Source organism: Hemibagrus wyckioides, linkage group LG20, assembly GCF_019097595.1.
Source record: "Hemibagrus wyckioides isolate EC202008001 linkage group LG20, SWU_Hwy_1.0, whole genome shotgun sequence".
Lineage (NCBI taxonomy): Eukaryota > Metazoa > Chordata > Actinopteri > Siluriformes > Bagridae > Hemibagrus > Hemibagrus wyckioides.
In genome coordinates this window covers 3425229-3438395 of record NC_080729.1, presented here as the reverse complement: position 1 = coordinate 3438395, position 13167 = coordinate 3425229, and the positions used below count along the sequence as shown (strand labels likewise).

Here is a 13167-nt window from a genome sequence, read left to right as displayed (position 1 = left end):
CTACATTGTTTAGAAACGATGTTTATTATAGAGCTTCTTTTTTTTGCCTCATTTGCATCTTATGAAAACTATATTTTTAGAGTAGGAACGTGAGGAATGATTATGCTCTAGACGAAAAGCCACTATTAAGCTACCAGCATCTACCGTTTTACTTATGAATGAAGCAACAGTTGTGTCAGTTTCTACAGAATAAACGCGTCCTATCGCTTAACGAGGACGTACCAAAAGCAGGAGGAGGGGGGAGATGGAATTAAATGGAAGGAGAGATAAGGTGAGGAGATTAGAGGGATGAGCTGTCAAACCAGTTCAGCCTGAATCCCCTTCCAAGGTTCTCCTTTCTGTGAATCCTTCCCTTCGCATGTGCTGCAGCAGCCCCCACCTTTAGCAAACCTCCACCTCCCACACTCCCCACCCCGCCTTCCTCATCTCCACTGCTCTGAAACCGATCCAGGAGCCGCACGGCCTGTGGAGCCAGCAGAACGTGATAGCCGGTCGTGCCAACACTTGCCCGTGCCACTCACTCTTGGATGCAGGAGCAGGTGATCCTGAGGCTTCTTGCAAGAACGTGGTTTCATCCAGAAGTGTGTAAACAAGTTGTGAAATTGTGTGAGGTTATTTTTTCCCCTCCTGAAAATGTGTTTATTATAATGTGTCGGCGCTTGTTAACCAGAAGGGAAACATTTATTCCTCTGGCAGGTATGAAATCGGGATTGACATCTTTTGCTCATTCCTAATCCCCTAATCCTGTCCATCTGCTTTGGTGCACGGGGCTCTTCCCATCCGGCCATCCTTTCTTTATCCCTTTATCCCTCCGTATCACTTTGCGCTCATGTAAATGGTGTAAATGACCAGTGTGATTCGGTTGTACGTCGAGTCATAGAGGTCCATCTGGGTGCTGGTGCTGGTGCTGGAAACCCACCCGGCCTTGATGTGGCAGGAAGTGTCAGTTTACCAGCTTTAGCGAGCAGAATAAGAGCACGCTCGTTCTCCTGTTACCGTCAAACAAAACCCTGGTGCTCAGAGATGATGTCACTCTCCGTCTTGTAGCCTTCTCAGACGACCCCTCGACCTCGTCATCGCAAGAGAGGACAAGATACCAAATTCCTTTTCCTTGTTGCTTGAATGGAACCAACAAGACCCATCTGTCATGTTTTAAGTGCGGTGTAGCACGTTCTTATGGTCTTTATTATCCAACAGAAATTATTTTAAAGAGGTTTGTTTCCAGGTGAAAAGGGAAATACAAAAGATGTACCCTTGACTGGTCTAGATGTACCCTTGAAAGGTCTAGCCTTTATTAACTTCATTCACTCAGAAAATGCATTTATTACCAAATGATTAGGTGATAATTTTAATATTATGTTATGAGAGATGTCTTGTTCCAGTAGAGTGTTGCAGTATTTTTGTAGGCCAACAAGGAAGCTTTTTTGGATCATTGCAGAAAATAATTAAAGCTCTGTGACCAATAAAAGGTTGCTTTTTACACAATTTTTACATCATTTTATGAGTTCGTTCATCAAGAAATGAATACAGCACTGTATATGATTTTTTTTTTTTTTTTTGAAGCCTGAACGCAATCCCCAGGAGAAAAAAGCGAAGGTTAACACGGTCCTACCTTTTTCGAGACACGTAAAAGTTTAAAAGTGGGGTGTTACCGATATTACTGTATTTTGATGTAGACTAAAATATCTTGAACCCGTGCCAGTCACAGACCTGATTGCAGATTTCAAGCATTGTAATCAAAAACTCATTCAACAAGGCCAATGGAACAGGAAGCGCTAACATTTTAAACCATTTTATCGCTCTCGACTCTGGATTTTCCGGGTGATCCCGTAAGTTTTCCACCGATGCTATGTGGGCTTTTTCTGTCTGTGTAAAGTTCTGAATCTTTTCTCCCGCACCTTCATGGATGATCCAGGGTTTTTCAACCCTCTAAAAGCACACTGATGGGCAGATTAGCTGCTCTAAATTGTCCCTCTGTAATGGACTTGTTGGACTTGTCTGTAATGGATGGTTTTCCAGTTCAGGGTGTATTCCTATCTTGCACACAGGATGGGCTCCAGATTCAGTCAGCTGCTGATTAGGATAAAGATAAACGAATTAGTTTTCAGCTTTCGTTATTGTTAGTAGTGCTGGTTGAACTCGTGGGTGCATTTTATTTCATAGGCGATGTTGCATGGCTGGTTGAGAGTGTTTTCATTATTGAATATAATGATGAGGATAATGAGTGTGTGTGTGTGTGTGTGTCTGTGTGTGTGTGTGGTTCTGACGTGTCTGGCCCTGATCTCAGAATAGAAGCTTGCCAGAAACATCTGACACTACTGCTTGAAATGATCCTTGGGTTTAAATAAAATATATCGCATGCACTGCTTTGGATCTGCTGTCATCGAAAATTGCAAAGGTACAGGGGATGATGTTGAAGAGGTGTTGCTCAATCTGCTGGTGATCTGTGTGTGTGTGTGTGTGTGTGTGCATGTGTGTGTGCATACTTTGGCAGCTATGCATTCCAGACCACTCCCAGCTCTCAGCACTGCAAGCAAAGCTTCAGGCCTTTTGAATGGCATTCAGTTCTTCTGATGAAGGATAAAACGAACAAGTAGCACGATCAGATGAGTCTGTGCGAGTTTGCAGCGCTCAAACATCACCCCTTCATGTCGTCTTAGAGAGAGACCGTATGGAGGCATCGGGGTGTGAACGGTGTGGCGTGTGAGAAGGAGGCCGATATCACAACAGCAGTGATGGAGGGGGGTTTAGAGGAAAGGAAGGAGGAGAATGGCTCAGGCATTCCGCAGGCCTTCCCAGCCACCACACCAAACAGGAAATGCATGAGTTCCCTACTCTACCAGGGCAGAGAGAGAGAGAGAGAGAGAGAGGCTTTCCATTCCTTTGTGTTGCTCAAAAACATTTAGTAGAAAATAAAAGAGGTTGGGAAGGAACGATGCAGGTATTGTGTGTGATATGCACAGGTTATTTTTTTTCCAGCTCCAAGGGAAGTTTTAAGAATTCCTCTTTCCTCGCCTTTCTGACTCACAGATGTGGGTGTGTAGAGCAGCGTGCATTTACAACACTACAGCCATCCTTTCTGAAACATGTAGCATATCCTTCCGAACCTTTATCCGCCCTCCTTTTTCATCTTTTCATCACGCAAAAAAAAAAAAAAAAAAAAGGAGCCCGGTTCCTCCCTCATTGTCTCTCTCCAGTGCATCCTGGGTTGTCAGTTTTGCTGCTTCTCTGCATCTTTTGCCCTTTTCACGGTGCTAATTTAGCACATCGATGGCGGCTTTCATACTTGTCGTGCCAGGCAGGACAGTGAAAAATAGTAGTAGTTTAGAACTCAGTAAGGTGCTTCATCTCTTCCTCTGACCATTGCGACGCTTTCAACACCACCACCATGCATGAAACAGGAAATAGCATGACGAGACAAAACCCGATGACTTTACTCGGTATGCATCCCCCAGGAGTGCGTAGCTTCCATCACAGTTTAACAGGATAAGAGTTTTCTCACGTCAACAAACGTATCAAGGATTCAAGACAGGTGGCTCCAAGTTTGGGGGAGAAAAAAAAAATATACAAAAGATTCCTTGTGGATTTTCTATCGGTTAGCAGAAATTGGGCACAAGCCAGGTTTTGGGAAATGTTTTCATGAACGATTTGTTAGTTTGGTTGTCGAGTCACAGCCTTTTGTGTTAATGTGGAGTAATGGATAAGGGTGGGGCAACAGCAGCAGCACATGTTAAAAAAAAAATAGGCATGTAGTGTAGTGGCTTTGACTGTTTCTTTTCTTTTATTCTAAATCGAGGATGATGGTTGGTGGGGAGGGGACTCAGAGATAATCATAGCCTTCTGTAGCATGTGCACACAGGAGCAGAGAGAGAGAGAGAGAGCGAGAGAAGCAGCAGCAGTCTTCCCTCTACTGCTCTCTAAGCCACTTCCTGCTTTTGACTCTCAGCCCAACCCCCCTACTGTTCCTCTCTCCAGCCTGCGAGCCGATTTCACTCAGCGAGACGCAGACGGCCCGGCCCCTCCGCGTATTTGCGTCCATATCGTCCAGTCGTCTGTCCGCCGTCTCTCTCTTCCTCAGCCTCTGTTTTCTCTCTCTTTAACTCCGTCTCGTTCCTCTTAGGAGTGCTTCATCTCTCTAACGTCTCTCTTTCTCAGTGGCCCCACCCTCCTCTCTCTGGGATGGGCCCCCCTCTTTCCTCTCGCTCTGGCTGTTAGTATCAGTCTCCTGCAGCTGCTGCAGTCCTTTGCCTTTACTGTTTTTCGTTCTCGGCAACACGGCGCAGGCTGTCGATGTCTCGAGATGCTTCGACGCAACACGTTTTCTTTTTCTTTTTTTCTTTTCTGAGCTGAGCATTTTCTCAAGCAGACTTCCTCAAATCTCAGAAAAGAAACCACCAAGCTCAAGATGAAGGGCAGCGATGCAAAGAAGCAGATCTGACTAAATCAAAAGTTAGCATGTTGTTTCACTTATGATGATCGATCTGCAGCGCTTAAAGCCTCAAAGTTTTTTTTGTTTTTTTTTTTTCCAGTCACAGCCAGCTAGTGTGCAGTGGTTTCTCTGTGTGCTGCTTTGATTCCTGTGCTGCGATCAATCAAAATAAGTTTTGGCAGCACGACCCAAGAGACTAATCTCTTCTCCATAACAACATAATCTTGGGGAAATTGTGCATAAATAAGCGCCAGATACCCGTCTTAGCTGGTTAAAATGCTTCGGCTGAGAAGTTCGGTGATTGTGTAAGATAATAGAAAAAGTAAAGTGTCATCTTGTGTTGTGATTTTACAACTTAATTAGTTTAAAGAAAAGCTGTCGGGTGATGAATAAGATAAGTCATCAATCATTAATGATTTTGCCACCAGCAGCGATCTATGGGGCCCAAGCACTTGTTACATTTTCAGATATGGCCTCCCACAGTGGCTCCGAATTTTATTTCTATCTTCTTATGTATTCTTGCAAGATGATCGCATATCCGTTGTAGATAGATATTTCTAAACAAAAGTTTACATTTTTTATTTTTTTTTGCTAAAAATTCGGAAAAGTAACACAGATGGTTGACACGTGTGTTTGGTGATTTGACCAGTGAACATGGCGGCTTAAGGATGTAATTTTATACAAGAAAAATAATAAATGTAGCAGACCGCCTGTAAAGTTACACCTGGGGGTGGGCGGGGATGGGGGCGGAGCAATGTATAACTGATTATTGTCAATGTTTAGAGGCTATATATTTATTTGTAGTTTTTTTTTTTTTTTTTTTTTTAATTATTCTTTATATATGAACGTATTCATTTCATTCCAGATGTTTAAAAAATTACTATTGGATAGTTTAAAAAACCTGTTGTTGTTTACTACAAAAAGACAAACTCCAATTTTTTTGGTTTTAATTTTACTTCTAACATTTTTGTTGTTTTTTTTTTTTTTAAATGACTTTTTTTTCCTCACATAAAGCCATAAATCATATCACTCATGTGTATCGCTGCTCTGCTACTTTAGCGAGTCTGTTATGGACGCTTTTTACGCCTCCAGGGTTTTTTTTCTGCCACTGTTCCGTCTCAAAACCAGTAACCCGTAAGTTGAGGAGCAGGTTCTGCGTTCTCGCTGAAATCCATACTGTCTTCTTTCACTCTGTTATAGATGCTCGATCTGCTAGCTCCGGTGCTATTTGGCAGCGTGAACACTAACACACACACACACACTCTCTCGTGTGGCATGTGCTATAAGAGGAAGTTGAGAGATAAAAACTCTTTCCTGAGGTGCTCGGCTGCTGAGTTGAGCAAGTGCCTGTTAGGGGATCTCCTGATGCTTCTGTCTTTCAGACCATCACCCTGGAGCATATGGAGACGCAAATGATTAACAAAACAGCTCAGTTCTATATAAAGATAAACCTCGACACAGTTCGACTTTAAGTCATAAATCTCGCCAAGATCAACACGGCCCTAACCGTCAGAAAGACGAGTTCTGCAGAAATACGCAGCAGAAGCGTGTCAGACTCGACTCATTTGTCACAACAGGGTTTGTGCTGGATTCTCCCAGCAGATGAAGATTCTCATGTATCTTTACGTTGCTCTCATTCGTACTCCTCTTCCTTTCATCAAATGTTCGAGGAAGGAGAAGCTCGGGATCTTTTAAAGCTCAAATTTGCTTCTTAAAAGTGCATTTTTTTTTTTTTTTTTCTCATACTACTCCCATGACTTCTCCAAATCTGGCTGTTCATGATTTTTGCATGTAAAGCAATTAGAATTATAACTAAATGTGATAAACAGTTATTTCATGAGATATATTCAGTAATGATTTCAATTATTTAAATGTAAATAATAAAATAAGATTCAAAACTACATTTTATTTTTATTTTTTTTATTGATTTATTTATTTATTTATTTATTTATTTATTTATTTATTTATTTATTTATTTATTTTAACAGTTGTTTTGTGGTATAAATAATAAATTCACAGAAATAAGTAAAGAAATCTACGGTGGAAAATGAACTAGAATCAGCTTTCAATGGCTATAAAATCAAAAACATTTTGGTTTTCACCTTGCATATGTGAACAAATCTGCTTTACAATGAGCATAATATTACTTTTCATAATGGCAAATGATTAACATAAACAAATAGTTGTTCAAGAAATTGTTAAAAGTATAAATGAACAAACAAATCATTGTAAAGTGTTATACACATATAAAACTTCCCAGGAAAATAAATACTAATATATGTTTTAAAATCCTACTCCTTATGTATGAAATTTCCAGTGAAACAATTTGAAGTCTCTGCAACACACACAAACATGTAATAGAAACTTGTACACAAACTGAATGAACTTTTTTTGGGATGTGCAGAAATGTCTCTTTGGACCATGACCTCTCGGCTGAAAGGTCAGAGGTCCACTTGAAATGGCATTGTAGACAAAAACACGACTTAGGTCAGGAAGGATGCGTCACCTGCTGTTAAAATAATGGCCGCCGTTCCTCTTTCCAACCTTCTTTCTTTGTTTTTGCATGTAAAACAAATATAATTAAAATTAAAGCCTTATGTGATACCGTTATTTTATGGGAAAATATATTCAGTAATGATTTCAATTATTTAAATGTAAATTTAATAAAATAAGATCTAAAACATTTTATTTTATATATATATATATATATATATATATATATATATATATATATATATATATATATATATATATATATATACCTGTGTGTGTGTGTGTGTATATATATATATATATATATATATATATATATATATATATATATATATATATATATATATATATATATATATATATATATATATATATATAATTTTTTATTGTAGACATTGTAGGCATCACCTGCTGTTAAAATAATGGCCGCCGTTCCTTTTTCCTACCTTCTTTCTTTCTGTTTTTGATCATTTTCACTGATTTTTCTTGTCTGTAGACAATATGATGGATGATATATTTTTGTCGTTTGTTTCTTTCAGCCATGGAGAGTGCCTTACCTGAGAAGAGGTGTGTTGAAGATGGCAAAGCCTCTCAGCAGCAAGAGGAGCTTTCCACACCGATGGAAGGTACGACGTCACAGAAAAAGATTGCCTCACTCTTTTTAATGAGTCGATACAAAGCACTTAATTTACTTAAATTTCACTTAATGTTCATGATTCACAGAGAAGCCGCAGGGTGACCCGGACCACCCCGGAGCGGCGGGAAAAGAGAACGGAACTGAGGAAGAGCGAGACAAGGACGGAGCCGAGCAGAAGGATGAAGATGACGGAGAGGAAGACGGAGAGTCCTGTGCCAACTCGACAACACATACTGAAACAAACACTGGCCAAATGAACGGCGACGCTGAGGACGCTGCCTCGAACCCGTCTCCTAAAACCCCCGGCAAATCTCCCTCTGCTAACCGCACCGGCAGGAGGAACCAGGTACGACTGAGGTTTTAGGAATCTGTGTGTAAATCTGACGGGTCTTCAAAAACATCTACTGCACTTAACACTAACAAGCAACAACAATGCATCAGGTAACTGTTCGCTCAGAAATGAATCAAAACTGTCTCGCTGCTGTTCCGTCTTTTTCTTTTTTCTGCTTATTTATCAGCCTTTAACAAAAATTGAAACTCTAAACAAAAAAATCAAAACAGTGTAGCTCTAGTCCAAATTACTGTTTGCTTTTCATGTCACTAAAGAAGCTAATGATAGCTTCTATAGTTGTATGCAAAAGTTTGTGCACCCCTAGTAAAAGCACATATTTATTTGGTGGAAAGAAGAAAATGACGAAAATAACATCTGCTTGATTTGAACGCATGGTTCCTGTATACTGGGTGATGAGAAAAGGAGTCGTTTGTTTTTACTTCGAAAATCAACACAATATATCATGTGGTGTAACGTCCTCATCTAAACAAATGACGAGTAAAGCACGTGTTCAGTGAGAGATAACAAGGCTTAGTAAGAAACATGTCGAGTGGCCCTTGTGTTTTCTTGGCATTAAGTCACCCCAGAGGTGCTGCTCAGGGCAGGAGTTTGCACGGCTGAAACGAACGGCAGCAAATGGTCCCCTCTCAATTCCCCCTTTGTCAGCGGCCGAGCGCGTCTTGCGCCTCCAATTAAAAGGCTGAAACGCTTCTCTGTGGAGAAAAAAACAGGTGTTTCAACCCCCTCCAGCCTTCATTCAGCAGCACTGAGTGTGTTTCCATGCGTTTAGCTGCCTGTCCCACATGTTCTTGATGCTCGCTGCCAGCTGGAGCTGCTGCCTTCTTCAGGACACATGCAGAGACCACTTGTGGTGTGCGAAGTCCTTCCATAAAACACAGCGGCTTTATCAGGACGGTCCACTCAGCCTCACGCCGCCTGCCTGCCTGCACCCCGGCTGTGTTTCACCTCTCACGTTTCACACCAGGAGCTGAGCTGAGCTGAGCGTTCTCTCAACACTTGGCTTTAAGAGGAACGCTGTTGAAGACCGATTCTGAAGTTCTGTGAAAACTGAAAGTCATTCAAGGCCAATGTTTAGGCGAGTTTGCCGTTCTCCGTCATCAACGTTGCCAGTAAGACAACAATGTTATCGCAAATGTGTCCGTCGTCAGGTCACTACAAGAGCATCAAGAATAAAAATAGTGCTAGACCTCAGCAGCACTAACAAGTAAGGTATTAAACACAGGAACATTATTATTATTAGTGGTTAAGGTGTTGGAATAGGTCGTGAGTTCGAATCCCAGGTCCACCAAGCATCCACTGCCGGGCCCAATTCTGTAAATGTAAAAAAATTCTTTTTGTTTTGTTTGTCTAAAGAATTTTATTCATCTAGCCAATATTTGCCAGTGATTAGAAGCTTATATTCATTAGAGAATGACTTTTTTCCCATCCATTCTAATGTACATTATAGCAGCTATAAACGGACATTCCCTCACTAGATTCTCTCTCTCTCTCTCAAAGCTAATAAGCTAATAATAAACCACACACACACACAGCTTGTCATGTTGCCAAGAAAACCACAAACTTTTCTTTCTGTTCGGAACATTTTCACATGATCGAAGACACTTTCAGGATTTCAGCAGTGCTGTGAAGGAAATTTGATGGGATGAATTAGAGCGGAGACTGTGAGCCAGACCTTCTCATCCAACATCAGTGCCTGACCTCACAAATGCGCTTCTAGAGGAACGGTCAAAAATTCCCATAAACACACTCCTAAACCTTGTGGAAAGCCTTCCCAGAAGAGTTGAAGCTGTTATAGCTGCAAAGGGGCGGGACAACTCCATATTACATTCATGTGTATATAATAGTGTATCATATTGCTCAGTTCTACATGAATATATAGACCGATATGGTGTGTGCTGCTTCCTCCTTCCTCACACATCATTCAGGTGTCACTGTAACTCTGAACAGTGTAACCCAGAGAGCTAGTTTGTGCTCACCTGTTGCTCATCTTTGATAAGATGCTTGTTTTCGGTGTTCCATCTCCACTCGGTCTGACGCTTCCGCTTCCGTAAGAGCAGGTAAACTGATTGTTATTGTGTCTGAGTGCTGTGTCTTTCCTCTGTCTTGCAGGAAGTGAAAGATCGTTCTTCCTTCATCTGTCCGCTGTGTGATAAGAACTGCCAGACGCAGCATTATCTCACTATGCATATACGACAGGTACAGGATAAAAATCTGATTTTTTTTTCCTTAATGATATATTATGAATGAGCTAAGATGAGATTTTTTTTTTAATGACTTAATGGATTGTAAATATATCACTGCATTCCAGTTTAACATTTAAAAATCTCTTGGTTTTCTGCCTGTTCATCAGTGTTACTCCAATCTTTATTTCCTTTGCATTACTGAGAAATCTACTCTACATAGCAAGCTAAGCTAGTTCATTCACTGAGAACATTGTTTTTTTTTTGTTTTTTTTTCTTTCTTTATGAAATAAAATGTGGAAAACTTGCAAAATAACACTCTATCTCCTGGCCCATCCTTTAGCATAACACAGAGATCGGAGGTAGCGACCACTCATGTAGCATCTGCGGAAAGGCGCTGAGCTCGGCCAGCTCTCTGGATCGCCACATGCTGGTCCACAGCGGAGAGAGACCCTATAAATGCTCAGTGTGTGGTCAGACCTTCACCACCAATGGAAACATGCACAGGTACAGGCACCAATCCTATCTTTTTCTAAAAGATTTCTTAATCTAAAAGATTATTTTGTTCACTGAGCTAAAACATTGCTCACATTGGAGAAACCAGAATCAGAGAGAGAATACTTCATGTACTTGATACTCTGGGGCCTTCCAGAAATGGATGTATTTAGATTTGAGATCACGTGACGTTTTAATCGCACACAAAGGACTTATTTCAGCTAATTAGGTTGGAACATGACTCAAAAAACTTGTTTGATAGGTTATAAGAGGGGTTACACTATAACATTATCGAGAATTCTTTTGTCTACGGTATTCTTGTAATCTTTTACCTCAGTGTTTTTTAGACATCATTCCCGGTCAAAATCTGTGCTGTCGCATACATGCTAGCCGCTGAAGTGAAGCAAATAGCTTTTAAACTGTCGAAAATATAAACATTTCAGTCAGATTTGGTGATAAATTAGAAAGAAAAGCTAAACAAAGCTAAAATAACACTCTAATTGAGTATAATCGCTAAACTAAACATCCCTAAATTCAGCCATTTTGCCTGACATTATATAACACCATTGTTAACTAACTCGAAGCTAGTCTGCTCAAAATGCATCATTTTAAGAGCATTTAATAAATGCAGAAACGTTATGTCGTCTTTAAAAGAGCAGGAAAATCAAACTGGGGGTCTCGGAAGTTTCTAGAACTGTAACATGCTTGATGTGGCACTTTCATGGTATATTTTATAACGTTAAACCATTTTTATGTTTATCTATATCTGCATCCGTTTCATCGACCAAAACGGCTAGCTAATGCTAATACTAACTAGCTAGCATGTGACAAATGAAACCAGTAAGATCATGCTATTTTAGCTAGCTCAATTTAGACACAGGAATGATTTTCCGGCTTCAGAAATATCTCTTTTCTCAAAATCGACAGGATAATGTTAGCTATGAGATTCTCCATCACTGGTTTTGGTGTGAGGGAAATGCTTTTGCTAAGATTAGTGCTACCTCAGAACGGCTAAAGTCCGAGAAATGCTGCCTTCCTAGTAATGCAGAGTGCTAGATTTTCGTATCCTCAACACAATATTGTGTATTATTTATTAGAGAATATTTCGGAAATGTCTTGGTAGTGTTTGGTCTCACGTTTGTTGTAGATATTAGAAATAAATCTAGCTAGCTAATTAGCTTAAAAGGGCACAAAACAGATCAGGTCTGTAGATTAAGTTTTGCCCCATTAGGCCTTCCTTTAAATTCAGATCTGCTCATGAATTCTGTCTTAACAGAACGTCTAGCTAAAATGACAGAATAAAGTTTTTATCTACAGACTGGAAGAGCTTTTAACATTAGCTCTTTTTACGTTTGCTCTTAGCCTGAGATAGCTCTTTGCTCTGCACAGCTCTGTGCTGTTTAGAGTAACAAAAATAAACAGATGTGATGCACAGCAAATGATATCATTCGAAGTGTTGGAGAATGAACCAGTAAATGTAACAGCTAAGCTAAGCAAAAAAAAGCTGATGAAAATAGACTTTTACTTTAGAAACTTCACAGAGGTGAAATCGAGCTTATGATTCTAAAGTGAGCATGTGTCTGGGAAACTGTTGCTTCTATACTGAGGGAGTAAAAGATCTGTGTGATGTCTGTGCTGATGTGTGAACTCCATTTAGCTGTGTGTTGCATCAGGGCCTTAAGATAGAGATGTATGCACAAGCTTCTGTGTCTGTGTGTGTGAGATAATTCTGTTTGCGTGCTGCACTTCTGTGTGTGTGTGTGTGTGTGTGTGTGTGTGTGTGTGTGTGTGTGTGTGTTTGTGCCCGTTTTCGTTTGTGGTGGCACGGCTATGGGATGAGCATAGAGGCCCTCCTTGTGCAGTTGAGACATGCAGGCATTCCAGATGGGGGTGGGAGAAGAAAAGGAGTCTGAGAGAGAGAGAGAGAGAGAGAGAGTGTGTGTGTGTGTGCGTGTGAGAGAGAGAGAATGAGAAGGAAAAGGGGGGGCGTCTAGTAAAGAGGTGTGCTGAGTATCTTTGGATGCTTGAGGCCATGTTGAAGATGTTGACTCCCCAGATGTGAGAAAGAAGTGCTGCTAAAGAGAGCAGGTGTGATCTTTTTCAGTGAGCTTTTGTGATCGATGGCCAAACTGGACGAATCGACTCTGTTGTCATTGCAAAAAACATGGCTGCACAAAGCCAAACTTTTGCTGTGCTCCATAGCACCCTCTGGCTGTAGAGTCCTGGTGTTGCAGGAGGAAAGTTCTGCATCAAGTCATCTGAAACCCAGGAACACTTTTAACTCCACGCTCTTCTGGCGTACGTTCATTGTTTGCTCAGTGCGTTCACTGGCTTTCTTTGGTGACGAGTTTGCGAGTGAGGCCAGAGAGCTGCGATGTGAGATGGAACAGGATTCATGCTGTCGGGGTTGGGTCCACATATGGACGGCCCCTCGCTCCATCTACTCTGCTATTAATATCCATCCCCGGCTGCAGAATGTAAAACAAGCTTCTGAGCACTGCGCCTGCTGACATTTATCCTCTCTCTCTCGGTCAGGCATGTGTGCTCGCACAGAGGTAGACATGAATTAGGCCTGTCAGAT

General features: G+C 40.9%; 1 protein-coding gene across 3 annotated transcripts in view; it reads left to right on the top strand.

The window, feature by feature from the left end:
* The window catches only part of rreb1b (ras responsive element binding protein 1b), a 37220-nt gene that overhangs the window by 15735 nt on the left and 8318 nt on the right, over window positions 1-13167 (top strand). For 2 of the 3 annotated variants that reach the window (XM_058418436.1, XM_058418437.1), the window contains exons 2-5: window positions 7462-7548; window positions 7646-7905; window positions 10021-10107; window positions 10435-10598. In XM_058418436.1, coding sequence (XP_058274419.1) covers window positions 7464-7548; window positions 7646-7905; window positions 10021-10107; window positions 10435-10598 — 596 coding nt within the window. In that variant the 5' untranslated portion in view covers window positions 7462-7463. Of the gene's footprint in view, window positions 1-7461; window positions 7549-7645; window positions 8001-10020; window positions 10108-10434; window positions 10599-13167 lie in introns of those variants that run through there. The other variant, XM_058418438.1, reaches the window with a different exon arrangement.